Source organism: Trachurus japonicus, chromosome 23 (genome assembly GCF_045865225.1).
Source record: "Trachurus japonicus isolate A0001 chromosome 23, Traja_1.0".
NCBI classification, from domain to species: domain Eukaryota; kingdom Metazoa; phylum Chordata; class Actinopteri; order Carangiformes; family Carangidae; genus Trachurus; species Trachurus japonicus.
The window spans coordinates 12,764,613-12,778,469 of NC_140929.1; the positions used below are offsets into that span (position 1 = coordinate 12,764,613).

Sequence of the window (13,857 nt, forward strand, 5' to 3'; positions counted from 1 at the left end):
CATCAATTTGAAAGGTGATAATTTGTCACTTGCAAAAAAAAAAGTTATTGCAAGTTTAAAGGTGAACGTGCAAGGTAAACAAAGTTAAACCTTCAAACCATCAAACCACCACCTTTCCATCCTCAAATATATGGGAAGTAAATTTAGTCAAGTTGGTATTTACATCATCTCTTACTAGCACTTCTCTTTCTCTGCTTCTTTTACTATTACGATGTTGCTTTCAGCATGAATGAGGATGTGAGTTGCTTTAATGGCGCAAACAAAACAGGGACCTGTTCGTAAAAACTCTGCTCCACGGCGCCCCTACTGGTTCAAAACTTGAACTGGATTTTCTTACCCAACTTTGCTTCTGCTTCTTTTTCTAGAATAATAATCAAATTATAAAAATGTTTTAAATATCTTCATTTCGTGGATATATAAAAAATTGAAAAACATACACATTCTCAACCATCAGAGCAATAACCATCAGTTCTCACTCCGGTAGTTTCATACATTGAACCTTTTATTAGCTCGGCTCATATTTAAAGTAGAAACCACACTACAAGTTTTTTCCTCTTTACAAAACTTCTTATGTACACTACAGTGCTGACAGTTAAAAATCACAGAAACAAAATAGAAAAAAAAGACCAAACCAAAAACCTTGAGATAAATAAATTCTGTGAAAACAACACTAGCCCCTGAAGACTTTTTGTTTTCATCCTTAATTTCTGTCACATTTGTACAAAAAATATAGAAGTTCCTGTCGTGTTTTTTTGTAACATCTGAAACCCAAAAGCATAAAAAGAGCTGCAGAGCGCCTCGCAACTGGCATCAAGTGCTTAATTATCACCTAGCTCTCTCCAGAGCCACACAGTGAAGAGTTCTGTCTGTGAAATTCAGTCCTAGGAGGCAAACTGACCGACAAGAGCCGAAGCTCCGGCTTGCGGTGAGACTAATCATGAAAAACACAACCCTGCTTTCAGGATATCATTCCACTGAACCATCCCAACTTCCACCGCAGATATTTGGAGAGTTTTCAGTGGGTTTTAGGGGCCAATTTAAGGCTTCATTCTCATTTTCCAGCGAAAACTCGAAACTTCCATGAAAGGGCAGAACTCTCTTCTCTATATGGCTCTGGACCATTTAGTAGTTCACAGTTAAGGACAGGCACTGGGGAAATGCTGTGGGCTACATTAGCAAGTGGGCTGTTCTCCAATAGCGATTAAGTCAAATCAAGACATCAATGAAAAAAACAAAAAATAAAACAACAAAATTCCACAACTGTGGCATTAGCACTGAGACAGAAGAGTTTGATCCTAAAAATCAGAAACTTGGAAAAACATACAGTCATCATCATATCTGTTGCTAAAACAGAATTTCAATAATTTATTGTACTTTTAAAACACAGGAGGTCACTTCAGTCCCTGGTTGATAAATAAAACATCTTTTTATAGACAGGATGCTCCACACTGTAGAGAAAAACTGGACTTCAGGTAAATAGATAAACAGTGCTTTGAGAATGAAACTCTCAACAGTGTACCATCCGTTTTCAAAGTGTCCGTTACAGAGTTAAGAAGTCATGTCACAGAATTGCTGAGGCCTGAATGTGTTAAAAACAATAATCCTGGAAGAACCTGAAAACTGCCCTGGTGATAATCTTGACATGACCCAATGTGTTTTCAATATATAGATCAACTGTATTTAAACTGCAGTTGACGCATCCATGTTACAAAGTGCTGTAAATGAGTCACATTTCTGAACATACTGAATCCGTATGATATTGCTCCACCTCTAAAAGTCACCACCGGGCTAGCTCTGGATGTAGCTGCATAGGTGCTAATATATAACGTCGCAGGTTGAACAGTATCTCCATGACCCTGAAACCTAAAACTCGAAAATGTCCAGTGGTGAAATCAATGGACCAGGTTTTAGCCAGATTTTTCAGACTGAGATATTTTTGTTTCTTTTTTTTCTCAGGGGACCAATGTATTCGTGGATGTGTCCTGAATAGATTTTCCTGAGACTCTCAAGGCCTTTTCTGTTTTAACAAGCCTTGGCTGGGTCGAATTCTTCCTTGGCCGACAGGCAAGTGTTCAGTTTCCAAAAGTAGGAGACCCCTGGTACACATCCAACAGGCACGGCAAAATGACACTAAGAGCTCTGCCACTGGTGTTGAGGGCTACAGGTACGAGATAATCTCAGTACTTCAAATGACAACTCCTCTTGTGTCTCTTCTGTAGCTTACTCCACTCAGTCTTACTTTAAAACGGGGATTTCCTTTTGTTTAATTGCACTAATATTCTTCTCGGGCAATCAAACACTGCAACTGATTAGAAGAATCATTTAAGATGCCTGTTAATTACATTTAATCACTCCTCATGGAGGCCGACTCAATGAACACGATTCAACAGGAAATTACTGGCTTTGAATCAATCGCTTTGAAATTTGAGTAAAAATACTGATTCTCGTCACCACATCATTAACTGGGAAATATCACGGTTTATGTTCAGAAGCTTATTGCAGAGCATTATTGCTCAAAATACAATATTAGGGAAAACTACTGCAATATATTGTATTGATCAGGATGTATCGATACAATATAGCGGAGGAAATGTAGAGAGATACCACATCAATACGTTAGTGTATTGAATAATATCTGTTTGACCCATCATGATTCCAGAAACAGTCTTGGGCACAAAAGGATATAATAGAAAGAAAAAAAAAATAAAAAGCCACAAACTGGAAGCATTAGCTGCAAGTTTCACAAAAAGGTCATTTGTCGTGACCTTTTGTATATAAATATATGACAGAGATCTGACACTTCCTGCCTCTGACGGCTCGCAGAGAGTCTGATATTCCTAACGGGTGATGCTCACTTCAAAAAAAACGACAGCAGTTTGGCAGACTTGAACCTGGAAAATCTCCTCTTCTTCTTCACTTTTGGCGCACTCATACACGACTAAAGGCCAAAAAACTACCAGAACATGCAACGACTGCTTAATATTTTTTTGAACCAGAGCACAACCGAAGCATCAGTACAGTCTACACCAGTCCAGTACAGAGGTGTGTGGGGTGAATAAATACAGCCCGACTCTGCTTTATAAACCGCCCGTCTGTGTCCACGCGCTTCGCCGTCGTTATTTCCTTTTTACATCTTTTACAACGACACAACCAAAATAAAACCTCGTACATATACAGTCGTTTTTAAAAACAGCATCATTATGTACAAAAAGAAGTACTATAAAATCTGTCTCCGCTCCTCTTCATGCGTCGGGGGCGGGGAGAGGACAGAGGAGGGGGAAGGCTGAGGGGGGAGAGGGGGCGGGAGAGGAGGCGGCGGGGGAGGCACGGACTGGGAGGAGGGGGAGGGAGGGGGCGGCGGGTGGGGGAAAGGCTGCGACAGAGAGAGCTGGACCGGCGCCGGGGCCGGTGCCGGGGTCTGGTACTGCGACTGCAGCGGGTAAGAAGAGCCGGGGTGCTGAGAGAGGTAAGACTGAGGGGGGAGGAAGGGGTGGGAGGGGAAGTGGGGGTGCTGCGGAGGGTAGAAGGTTTTGGCGAACTGGTGGTGGTGGTGGTGGTGGGGGAGGTGGGGATGGGGAGGAGGGGGATGGGGGAGAGACTGGGCGCTGGTGAGAGGAGTGGTCAGGGGCGGCTGGTAGTACGGCTGGGACTGGGTGGTGTGAGGAGGGGGAGGGTGGGGGTGAGGGTGAGGGTGAGGGTGGGGGTGCAGGTGGAGCGGACTCATGTGGACCGGATGCGGCGTCGGCTTCAGGAAGGAGTTGAGCGCCTGCGACTGCGACGGGTTGGGGTTGGGGGGCAGCATGGCGGGAGGAGGTCTGTGGGGGAGGTGGGAGTGCGGCAGGAGAGGGGAGAAGGAAGGGGGGAGCATCTGGGGGAGGTGGGGAGGGTGGGGAGCGGGAGGAGGTGGGAGATGCTGAGGCGCGTACTGGTGCAGGTAAAGCCCCGGCCTCCCGGTTTGCGGATCCGATGGCGTCCTGGGGTCCGAGTCCGAGCTGTGAGTCCACTTTGTTTGTGTCCGTGCGTCGGGTGCCGTGTGTGTTTGTGTGTGTGCGTGTGCGTCCACGGCAACAGCAGCAGCGGAGCCCGGCGGCGCTTGGACCTCGGGCTGCGCTTGCGTCCGTGTGTCTGAAGAATCGGCGTCTGGCTTCAGCCGGTCCTTCGCCTGGTCTGACTGAGAGGACGAGGAGGAGGAGGAGGAGGAGGAGGAGGGAGGAGGCGGTTGGCAAGACGACGAGATGCTGGAGGGAGGGGCCGCGGCGGAGTGGGGGTGAGAGTCCGCTGTAGGTTTGGGACCAGATGTGGCAGATGTTGACGTGGATGTGGACAGAGTGGGAACAGAAGAGGAGGTAGAAGAAGACGACGGACTGGGAGCAGCGGTGAAAGAAGAGCGCTGAGGAGGATCTGATGAAGAGGAGGAAGAGGAAGAGGAGGAGGAAGACTTAGAAAAAGATGGAGAACGAGGTGATTTGGACTGAGAGCGAGACGTAGATGAAGAAGAGGAGGAGGAGGAGGAGGAGGAGGAGGCGGTACTGGAAGACGTGGTTCTGCTGTCTGAGTGATGGTGGTGGTGGTGATGATGATGGGACTTTGATGATACTTTGGGTTTCGTGTCTTGATGAGGAGGATGACGAGGAAGAGGAGGAGGAGGGGATTTGTTTTTGGAGAGAAGAGAAGGAGGAGGAGCTGCCGGTTCTGTCTTCACCTTCGCTGCAGGAGACTCCTGCTGTCTGGGTTTCCCTCCTCCTCCTCCTCCTCCTCCTCCTTTCGACCTCTCACTCTCCTCTTTGCCTCTGGAGCTGCTCCCGTTCGAGTCCACTGAGCGAACGGGCCGAGGCACCAGCGGTGGATGAGTGTGACGACGATGATGCTGCTGCTGCTCTTCCTCCTTTTTGACAACGGGCAACGTCCTCTTTTCCTCCTTCACCTTCTCCTTCGCTCCTTTCTCGCCCTTCTTTTCTCTCCTCCTCTGCTCTTCTTTTTCCTCCGACGCCGTTTCCACCTCCGCCTTCACTCCAACCGGCTTCTCCTCCTGCTCTTCCTTCACCTCTTCTTCTTCCTCCTCCTCCTCCTCCTCCTCTTCTTCCTCCTCCTCCTCTTCTTCCTCCCCCTCTCCTTGGTGGTACTGCCTCAAGCGGACGTGCCAGGCCAGGCTGCAGACGGCCGACACCGTCTTGAACTGGTGGACCACGTTGCGGGGGATGAAGTAGATGTCCTCGTGGCAGAGGCGGATGCGAGCGTAGCGGATGCCCTCGCGTCGCAGCTGGTTCAGTTTGGCGTCGTCCACCCACTGGACACACTGGAGACGAGAAGGAGACGAGAAGGAGATGAGAAGGAGACGAGAAGGAGACACCAGGGTTTAGACGGAGGAAATGAAGGAGGTGCGGTCCTGAATAAAAACATCCATCTTTTGACCCTGACATCTATTTCAAAGCCTGACTCTCAGTATCAATGTGAGAAGAATATAAAGTGTCCTCTTCTTTTCCAACCTTTGTTCAGTACAGTAAATGCAATTTAAAGGGATACTTCACCCAAAATCGATAATTCACCAACTGTCTACTCACCGTCATGCCAACAAAGGGTACGGAAAACTTTCAGAGTTATCAAAACGCTTTTGGAGCTCTTTTGAATCGTCCGAAACACACACTATAAAACATCCAAATACCTCCATACTGCTCGTCCTGAAGCCGCGATATGAAAAAGTTGTTCGGGAAAAAATGTATTTGATCTCTGTTTTTAGCCTGGTTGTAGTAGTAGCTCCCAGAGGCTGTGCATGATGAGCGAGATTAGCTGTGAGATGTTCTTCCGTGTTTACATCCAATGGTTTACAACGACGAACGAACATCTCGCAGCAAATTAAAAGATCAAATTAATTTTTTCCAAACAACTTTTTCATGTGGCGGCTTCAGGACACTTCCGTCAGTACGGACGAGCAGTGTGGAGGTATTTGGATGTTTCATAGTGTGTGTTTCGGACGATTCAAGTGAGCTCTATCCGCCGCTATTATATGCAAATCCCCCGGAACTCCAAAAGCGTTTTGATGACTCCAAAAGTTCTCAGAACCCTTCCTTGGTATGACGGTGAGTAGAAAATTGGTGAAGTACCCCTTTAATTTCAATTTACAGAATATCAATGGAGAGGATGTGAATTATATCAGACAAGGAGTGAACTAGTACCCTAGATGTACACAAAAACAACTTAATGTAAGAAGATAATAAAGAGAAGCTATACAGATTTGTAAATGATGAATGCAGTTTCTTATCATTAACGCTGCAGATAAGGTCTTTCTGTTATATTTCATTTGGAAGAGATGGGCTGCGTTCAAGACCAACCTGCAGTCTCCCATCTGACATCGGCTGAATGGATTTCATGGAAACTTCTCCTTAGTTTAGTTCAGTAATTTATCGTTTGCAATCAACCGAACACTGACTGCAGTTCATTGTCGCTCCACCAGATGCCAGCATCCAACATCAGTTCACCTTAATGTTGCCTTCACCCAGTGTCGTGTTGGGGTAACTGGGATAATACTGTGTCTAATTTGGGATGCATTGAATCTAATGAGTGATGTGCCTTCCATGTGTGTGTGTGTGTAATGAAATACCTGAGACAGTGGGGGTTCATAAAGGTCCAACTGCAGCCTCTGGACTACATGAGGGAAATCAGCAGCGTGGAAACACACTACGTCTTTGGTAACAGGAGGAGGATCCGAGCTGAGAAACATAAGAAGTGAGATGATATTAAGTTGCTATATAGAAAACGTTGCAAACAGTTTGACACCCACAGTGTGACCGTGCGCCGCTTCGCTTCCCCACCATTCTTCGGAGCATACGGCCTTCAGCACGCCGACAGCTGCCGTGGTCTGGCGTTCGAAGCCCTGACCGATGTGATCGGCGTGGGCCCGCGTCCGATCCTCAAATAGCATCTCTCTGGGCTCGCTGGTCCTGGGCAGCGACTGCAGCAGGTTCTTCACCTCGTTGGTGGAGCTACCAGGAAAAAACAGAAACGATCGCTTCGTCAGAAAACACAGAACAGAAGACACACATAAATGCCCACACACTCTTACAAAGACTCCCCTCCTGGCGTCGCCTCCCTGGTGTCTAAATAAAGAAAACAGAACGACTGAAGGTGAGTGGGCTGCTCCTCCTTCTGGTTTTTATGCGTTTCTTTTTATTCGTTTCCTGTCTGCCGTGCGAAACAAAAAGCAACCAGACAGACTGCTGCTCCTATTGTTGTCGTCTTTAGTGCCACACAAGGAGCAGAGAGGATGCTGGGAGGGGGAATCAGTGTGGACATGGACATTATCATCAAACATCCACGGTGTCCTCAGCATCTGCTTTGAGTGTTTAATCAATATTAGCCGAGTCTTAAATGATCAGTTGATCGTCAAAAGTTCATGAGCAACAAATGAAACTACTGAATAAGTCAAGTCCTGGCTGCCACATTTTTTAAATGTGTAAATTAGCATCTTTTCTCAGTTTTAAGTAAATGTAGATTCTGCAGTTTTTATTCTGTAATCTTCTGCTTGGTGTAATTTGAAGACGTTTTTTGGTCTCTTGGTACATTAGGGCAAAATTCAATCAAAAAGTGTGATCTTAGAATCTGAGAAACGGATGGAGATGTTTTCACCGTTTTCACATTTAAAAAACTGGGAGAGAAATTCATAATGAAATTTTTCATTTGCAGGCTCACAGCTCTCTGTAAAATCACATTTATTGTCCGTAGATATCATCTACTACACCTCAGCTTCTCCTCACTTTAGGCCAGTATCTTCATCCTTCATTTCCTTTGCAATTTCTTTACTTTTTCATGCTGCCTGGAGGTAAAAATCACTTTCCTTGCATGATCAATAAAACGTTCATTTGGATTCAAACCACAAAATAGCTCTACTGGTACTAAGAAATCTAAATCAAATCAGTAATCATCATGAGGGCTTTGTGTCAATAGATGAGGTTACATTTAAAATAAATGATGCAAGGTGAAATTAAATAAACACACATCAGTGCTCGAGTACAAACACACGCAGACTCTTAGCTTCATGCGCGCAGACTGAGAGGCTAACGAGTAAAAGCATAAAAATGAGCCGTGTTGCCAAACAATGGAAGTACTGCAGTCAGCTCACTACTGGATCAGTGACTCACGCTGGAGCTGCAGTCAGATTCAAACAAGAGTATAAACACACACGCACAGTCTGTGAGAGATCCCTACATGAACGTAACACACACACACACACACACACACACATACACACAGAGACAGAATAGCAGCGAGACTACCCGTGCTGAACACTGAATTGTGCATTCATTCATTCAGAGATAAGGGCAGAGGCAGGAGCTGATGGAAGAGGAAGAAAGAAGCCGAGGAAAATATTAGAGAGTGGAGGAGAGGGAGATTAAAACACACACACACACACACACACACACACACATATACACACAGACACAGACGCGCACACGCACACACAGCTCAGTGAGTCTGAGCTGACTGCAGGCTGACAGTAATGAATGTAAAACCAGAAAAGCTGGTAAGTGAAACTGTGAAAAGAAGAGGGTGTAGAGGGAGGAGTGCTGAACGTGCACACCTAGAGTGATATTCAAAGTCTACCATCTCTACTTCCACTCTTTAACCCTTCCTCTGTGTGTGTGTGTGTGTGTGTGTGTGTGTGTGTGTGTGTGTGTGTGTGTGAGGTCCTATTGTTCTGGCATGTGTGTCAGTATGTACAAACGTCTGCACCAGCAAGACTCCTGTCCTGTGCATTTATGGTCAAAAACACTGGGAGAGAGAAGATGAGAGGAGAGGAAGAGCAGATAAGTGGGAGTGGAGTGGCAGGGGGTAGGGAGGGGAGAGGCGGGTGGGGTGATGGAGGGAAACGGGGGATAAAGAAGAAGAGAGGTGGGGTGAAGAGGGATGAAGCAGTAAAAAGAAGAGGGAGAAAAGGACAAAGGGGAGACGGAGGAAAGCACCTTCTCTGGCGACAAATACTGTTAATGTATGTACATCTTAAAGCTACAGTGCACTCCCACAGAGACGTACCGACTTAATGCACCTGATCCCTGTCAAAACTTTATGAGCAGGGCGGCTGCTAATGGTCATTTCTACCCTTAACTACTTAACTGATTAATTGACTACCGGTAATTGTTGAACCTAATTTTTTTTTTTAGAAAATTACATTTTTAAAAATGTGAAATTATGTTGATTTCCTCCCTGAGCCATTTAACTATTAAAGTTTTTTATGCATTTCTTTATGCACACAACTGAAAAATGTACATAAAAACAGACGGATGAAAATCATAGGCTGTGTTTGAAGATGGACGTTGTCTCTGTGACGTCACCCAGAGCTGCTGTCAGGACCTGAACCCAAACTCCCTGGCTACTACTAAAAATGGGTAAAAATGAGGGATGAGTGTGGAGCTGAGACTTTGGTTCATGTCGTTGTGTCAGTGCATAAACTCACCTGCCTGTCACTCAAAGTAGCTCATCCTCAATTATGCAGTTTTCATAAAGGAAGAGATAGTTTTTTTGTACTGTAAACATGTTTACTACTCACTGCTGTAAATGGGGATGGACTCACTTTTGGAGTCAGCCTCTAGTGGCCATTCACAATGAGTGCAGTTTTTGGTGCTGATGTGAAGCCTGATGAAAACCCACCTGATAACTGTCAGCCCAAAGAAAATGGCGAAGGACCATAAGAACACATTCATAATGAACTTCTGCTGTTACTGAAGGGAGACTAGATCTAGTCAAAGTAGCTGCTACACACACTGCCCGTCCAAAAGAAAAGTCACACACTAATATTTCATTGGACCACCTTTAGCTTTGATTACAGCACGCATTCACTGTGGCATCATTTCCATAAGCTTCTGCAATGTCACAACATTTATTTCCGTCCAGAGTTGCATTAATTCTTTAAAGATTGGCAATGGGGTTCAGGTCTGGACTCTGTGGTCACATTGGACCACATTTCTTTCTTTCTTTTCTTCAGTTTTTAATAATGCGTTGGACAATTAATCCAATTTTAGTTGCAGAAATCTCCTTAGATGTTTTATTTGCTTAATGCCAATAATTTGACCCTTCTGAAACAGATTAACATCTTGTCCATGACCACAGGAAATGAGACTGCATCCGTTAAGGTTAGATAAGTAAGTTGTTGCCAGCTGAAACATAATCATCCATGCAGTAATTATCCAATGGGAGGCTCTTACCTATTAGTTTAGTTACATTCAAGTGGTGACTTATATTTTGGGACGGGCAGTGTTTTTCTATCGACCCAGTTTCTCGTCATCAGCTGGTGGTTGACTTGTACCTCTTTGCCCAACGCTCTCCCGTACTGCGCAGGCTGCTGCTGCTGAACATCTCGCTGACAGCCACCGGGCTCTCAACGGACCGACCCATCTCCATTGTCATTCGTCATGCACGAAACAGCATGTTCAGCATCAGGCCTCTGTCCTGCTGCTGGCCCGGGGGGCCGCCGCCGTTACTATGCAATTATTGTCAATCTCCGGAAGCACTGCGCTCTTCCACTTAAAAAAGCCGAAATATTTTGGTTTTATTCTCATGGTCTGACCGCTGTAATCAAGCCCCGGATTCGCAGACCGCGAGTCTCGGCTGCTGACAGAGACGTGTAACAGCTTGACCTTTTTTCGCTGAAACCACCAGAAAAAAAAAAGAAGAAGCAAAAGCTGCGAGGAGACGTTGCTCATGCAGAAGCAGCCTTCAACACGGCACACGGTCAAACTGCAGACAAGGTCTCACTGCAAATAAGAGCACGTTCTTTTACATTTCTTTCCACTTCATGTCTTTACAGCTGAATGTTTTGTCCTTTTCCTTTTACGCGGGCAGACATGCAGTGCCATGACATATTCAGTGTATGTGCTTTCTGCAGTGCCAACACACTTGTAGTCTTCTTGAAAGTAACAGCGGAGTGACTGAAATAAATCAACTTAAAGCGGGAAAGAGAGGTCAGGAGGAGGAAGAAAAAGAAGAAGACGGATCATGAGAGAAATAGAGAGAGACAGAGCAGGCAGATATTTAGAGGTAGCAACAGGACAAGGACAGAGAAAGGAGGGATGAGGGGAGGATAAAATGTGAGTGACTGAGGAGAGACAAAGGAAGGAAACTGTGAGGAAAAGGACACCTGATTTTCTAGATGTCATGTTGTGATTGTTTTTAACTGTGATTTATAATCATGATGGGATGGAATGAGGGAGGAGGAGGAAGGGAATAGTTAAACCACCTCTCTCTCTCTCTCTCTCTCTCTATAAAAACAGGTTCTTTCAGCCCCAGCTGTTACACAAGTGTCTCTGACAGTCATTCACACTGACACACACTCACTTGACAGGCGCCCCCTTCAAACACTGTCTAGACACATGTAGAAATGTGCGACACACTGCATGTATTAATAGTCTGAATGCAGGTGCAGTCACTGATTAAAAAGCATGTATTGTATGTTTCCTCTATTACTTCCTCTTCCTCCGGTGAGAGGAGTCTGACGGGGTGAAGCTCCCTTTGGTGAATCTAAAAACAATAAATAGACGCTGTAACTAAAAAATATTTTTAATATCACTGTTTTTTGATTAATCACTTAAAGGGATAGTTCACCCAAAATTCAAATTTCACTCATTATGTACTCACTCTCATGTCGACTAAGGGCTGGGAGAATTTTCTGAGTCCTCCGTGCCTTCTCTGAGTTACATGGGGGTCCGCGCAGCACTGCATGTCCATATGATGGTTGTGGATGGGGCTCACTTTTCTTCGTCCAAAAAGACACACCAAAAAACATCCAAATACCTCCATACTGCTCGTCTGTAATGTCCCTCTTGTATTGAAGCCCCGACATGAGAAATTGTTCCGCCGGACAGTGCAAATCGTGGACACAGGAAGAGCAGTGAACTGAGACACTGGGAGCTTCCGCTACAAACAAGCTTAAAATATAGACTTAATTTTTTTCGGAATAATTTCTCATGTCGGGGCTTCAATACAAGAGGGACATTACAGACGAGCAGTATGGAGGTATTTGGATGTTTTTTTATGTGTGTCTTTTTGGACGAAGAAAAGTGAGCACCATTCACAACCATCATATGGACAAATACTGCTGCGCGGACCCCCCCGTAACTCCGAGAAGGCACGGCGGACTCTGAAAATTTGAATTTTGGGTGAAATATCCCTTTAATAGCTTGACTGAGGAACCAGGAAACAATGAACTGTAAAGCCCACCTGATGATGCTTTTACTAAAATAAAAAAGCAGTAAACCTCATAATATAGAAGCAGGACTTTGTAACGTATCATTTTTTCAAACCTAGAATGAACTATAACAGAAATGAAATAAATAAAATCCAAAACATATGATCACCAACCAACAGGGACAAGACAGAGGTAGATGAAGCATGGGAGGAATGTGTGCGGTGCGTTGTCCTGTGCTTGGCCGGCTGCCATGTGAAGTAGCGTCTGATGTCGGCTCTATTAACATAGCGATGATCTCATCTGAGTGGTGAGCCACATGCCGCTCACATCACACACACACACACACACACACACACACACACACACACACACACACATAAACACCCACACTCATCATTTTTCTCATGGTCTCACACAGATATTGTGTGTGTTTGTGTGTCTGTGGAGGCGCCAATGGCACAGTGACAGAGACAAACAGAGAGGGTGTAATTGCTTCATCCGGAGCTGCTGGGCTACAACAAAGCTTCGTGTGGCCATCGCAGGCTGCTGCTTCAAATGTGCGAGTGTGTTTTGTTACTGTTTTTTTTCCATAATCGGTCCTCATGTGCTGCTACAGAGGCAAGCTGGCTCATTAAGGTTCACACACACATACACACACACACACCGCTGAGACTTATAAAGGCAGTACAAACAAAATTCATAGGGACAAAAAAACCCTGTGTCTGGCTCACAGCAGCGTTTTAAGGAGGGATCGAAAAATATTGGCCGGCTTTACCTGCGAGTGTGTTCATGCACTAAGCTGTAGTGTACTCACCGTTTTCTTTTAAAAGGAGACTTTGGTATATCAGCCACAGGTATCATCTGTTCTCCCGGTCTGACCCACATTATGGGACCGTCGTCGCTCTCTGTGGGACTCATCTGCCTCAGACTGGAGAAGGTTCCCCATGGAAGAGTCCTCTGTGACCGGACCATGAGATAAAAAGAGAGGAAAAGAAGCAACATGAGAGGAGATAATCAAAGCAGTATGTCGGTGCTTTGTTCACTGTCTCTTTTTTCTAAGTTGTTAACCATTTCATCCAGTATTTTATTTATTCCACAGAATCCCTAAAAAGAAAAGAGGAGAAAAATCACATGAGCATAAACCGCCCCCCCTGGCGAAACTTGTCACTGGCAACCGGGGAGCCAAAACTCTCCACGGATAGGAGGAAGCGCCTGCGGATGTGTGGCTTTTGATATTCAGCGTACGACGCCGCTCCTCCACGCTGCATGCGGGAGATTTGAAGTGTCAGCGCGGGATAGCGAACAGCAGAAAGAAGCTCGTCACGCCTGGCCTGCGTTTTCAGGGAGACAGCGGTAAAACACGGCGGTTTATGGGAGGAGGGACTTCCTGAGCCGGAGCTGGAAGCTGCACCAAATCACTGTGACACGCCACTTAACGCCTCTTGTTTGTCTGCCACCGCTGAGATTATTAGGTGTGCTGTTGTTGATGTTTGTGTCGCTCACCATCTGTTTAGTTTGTGTCATTTCCAAATAATCGGGAGGTGGAAATATATTGAAATATGTTGGGTCCTACATCTAGTTTATAGCTGCATTAGTGCACATTTACAATGCACGGACTGTTTATGAGGTATAGGCAAGTAAACTGTGAGAGGAGTGCCCTAAAGGATACTTTATATTTCAGT

The 13,857-nt window shown here is 45.4% G+C and overlaps 1 protein-coding gene across 1 annotated transcript in view; it reads right to left on the minus strand.

Moving 5' to 3' along the window:
- Positions 1-484: 484 nt before the first annotated feature.
- Positions 485-13,857, minus strand: part of LOC146962655 (uncharacterized) — a 40,868-nt gene continuing 27,495 nt past the window's right edge. The window contains exons 6-9 of the mRNA XM_085768703.1: positions 12,990-13,132; positions 6,810-6,980; positions 6,599-6,707; positions 485-5,296 (exon numbers count right to left, since the gene is read on the minus strand). Coding sequence (XP_085624829.1) covers positions 3,218-5,296; positions 6,599-6,707; positions 6,810-6,980; positions 12,990-13,132 — 2,502 coding nt within the window. The 3' untranslated portion in view covers positions 485-3,217. The remainder of the gene's footprint in view (positions 5,297-6,598; positions 6,708-6,809; positions 6,981-12,989; positions 13,133-13,857) is intronic.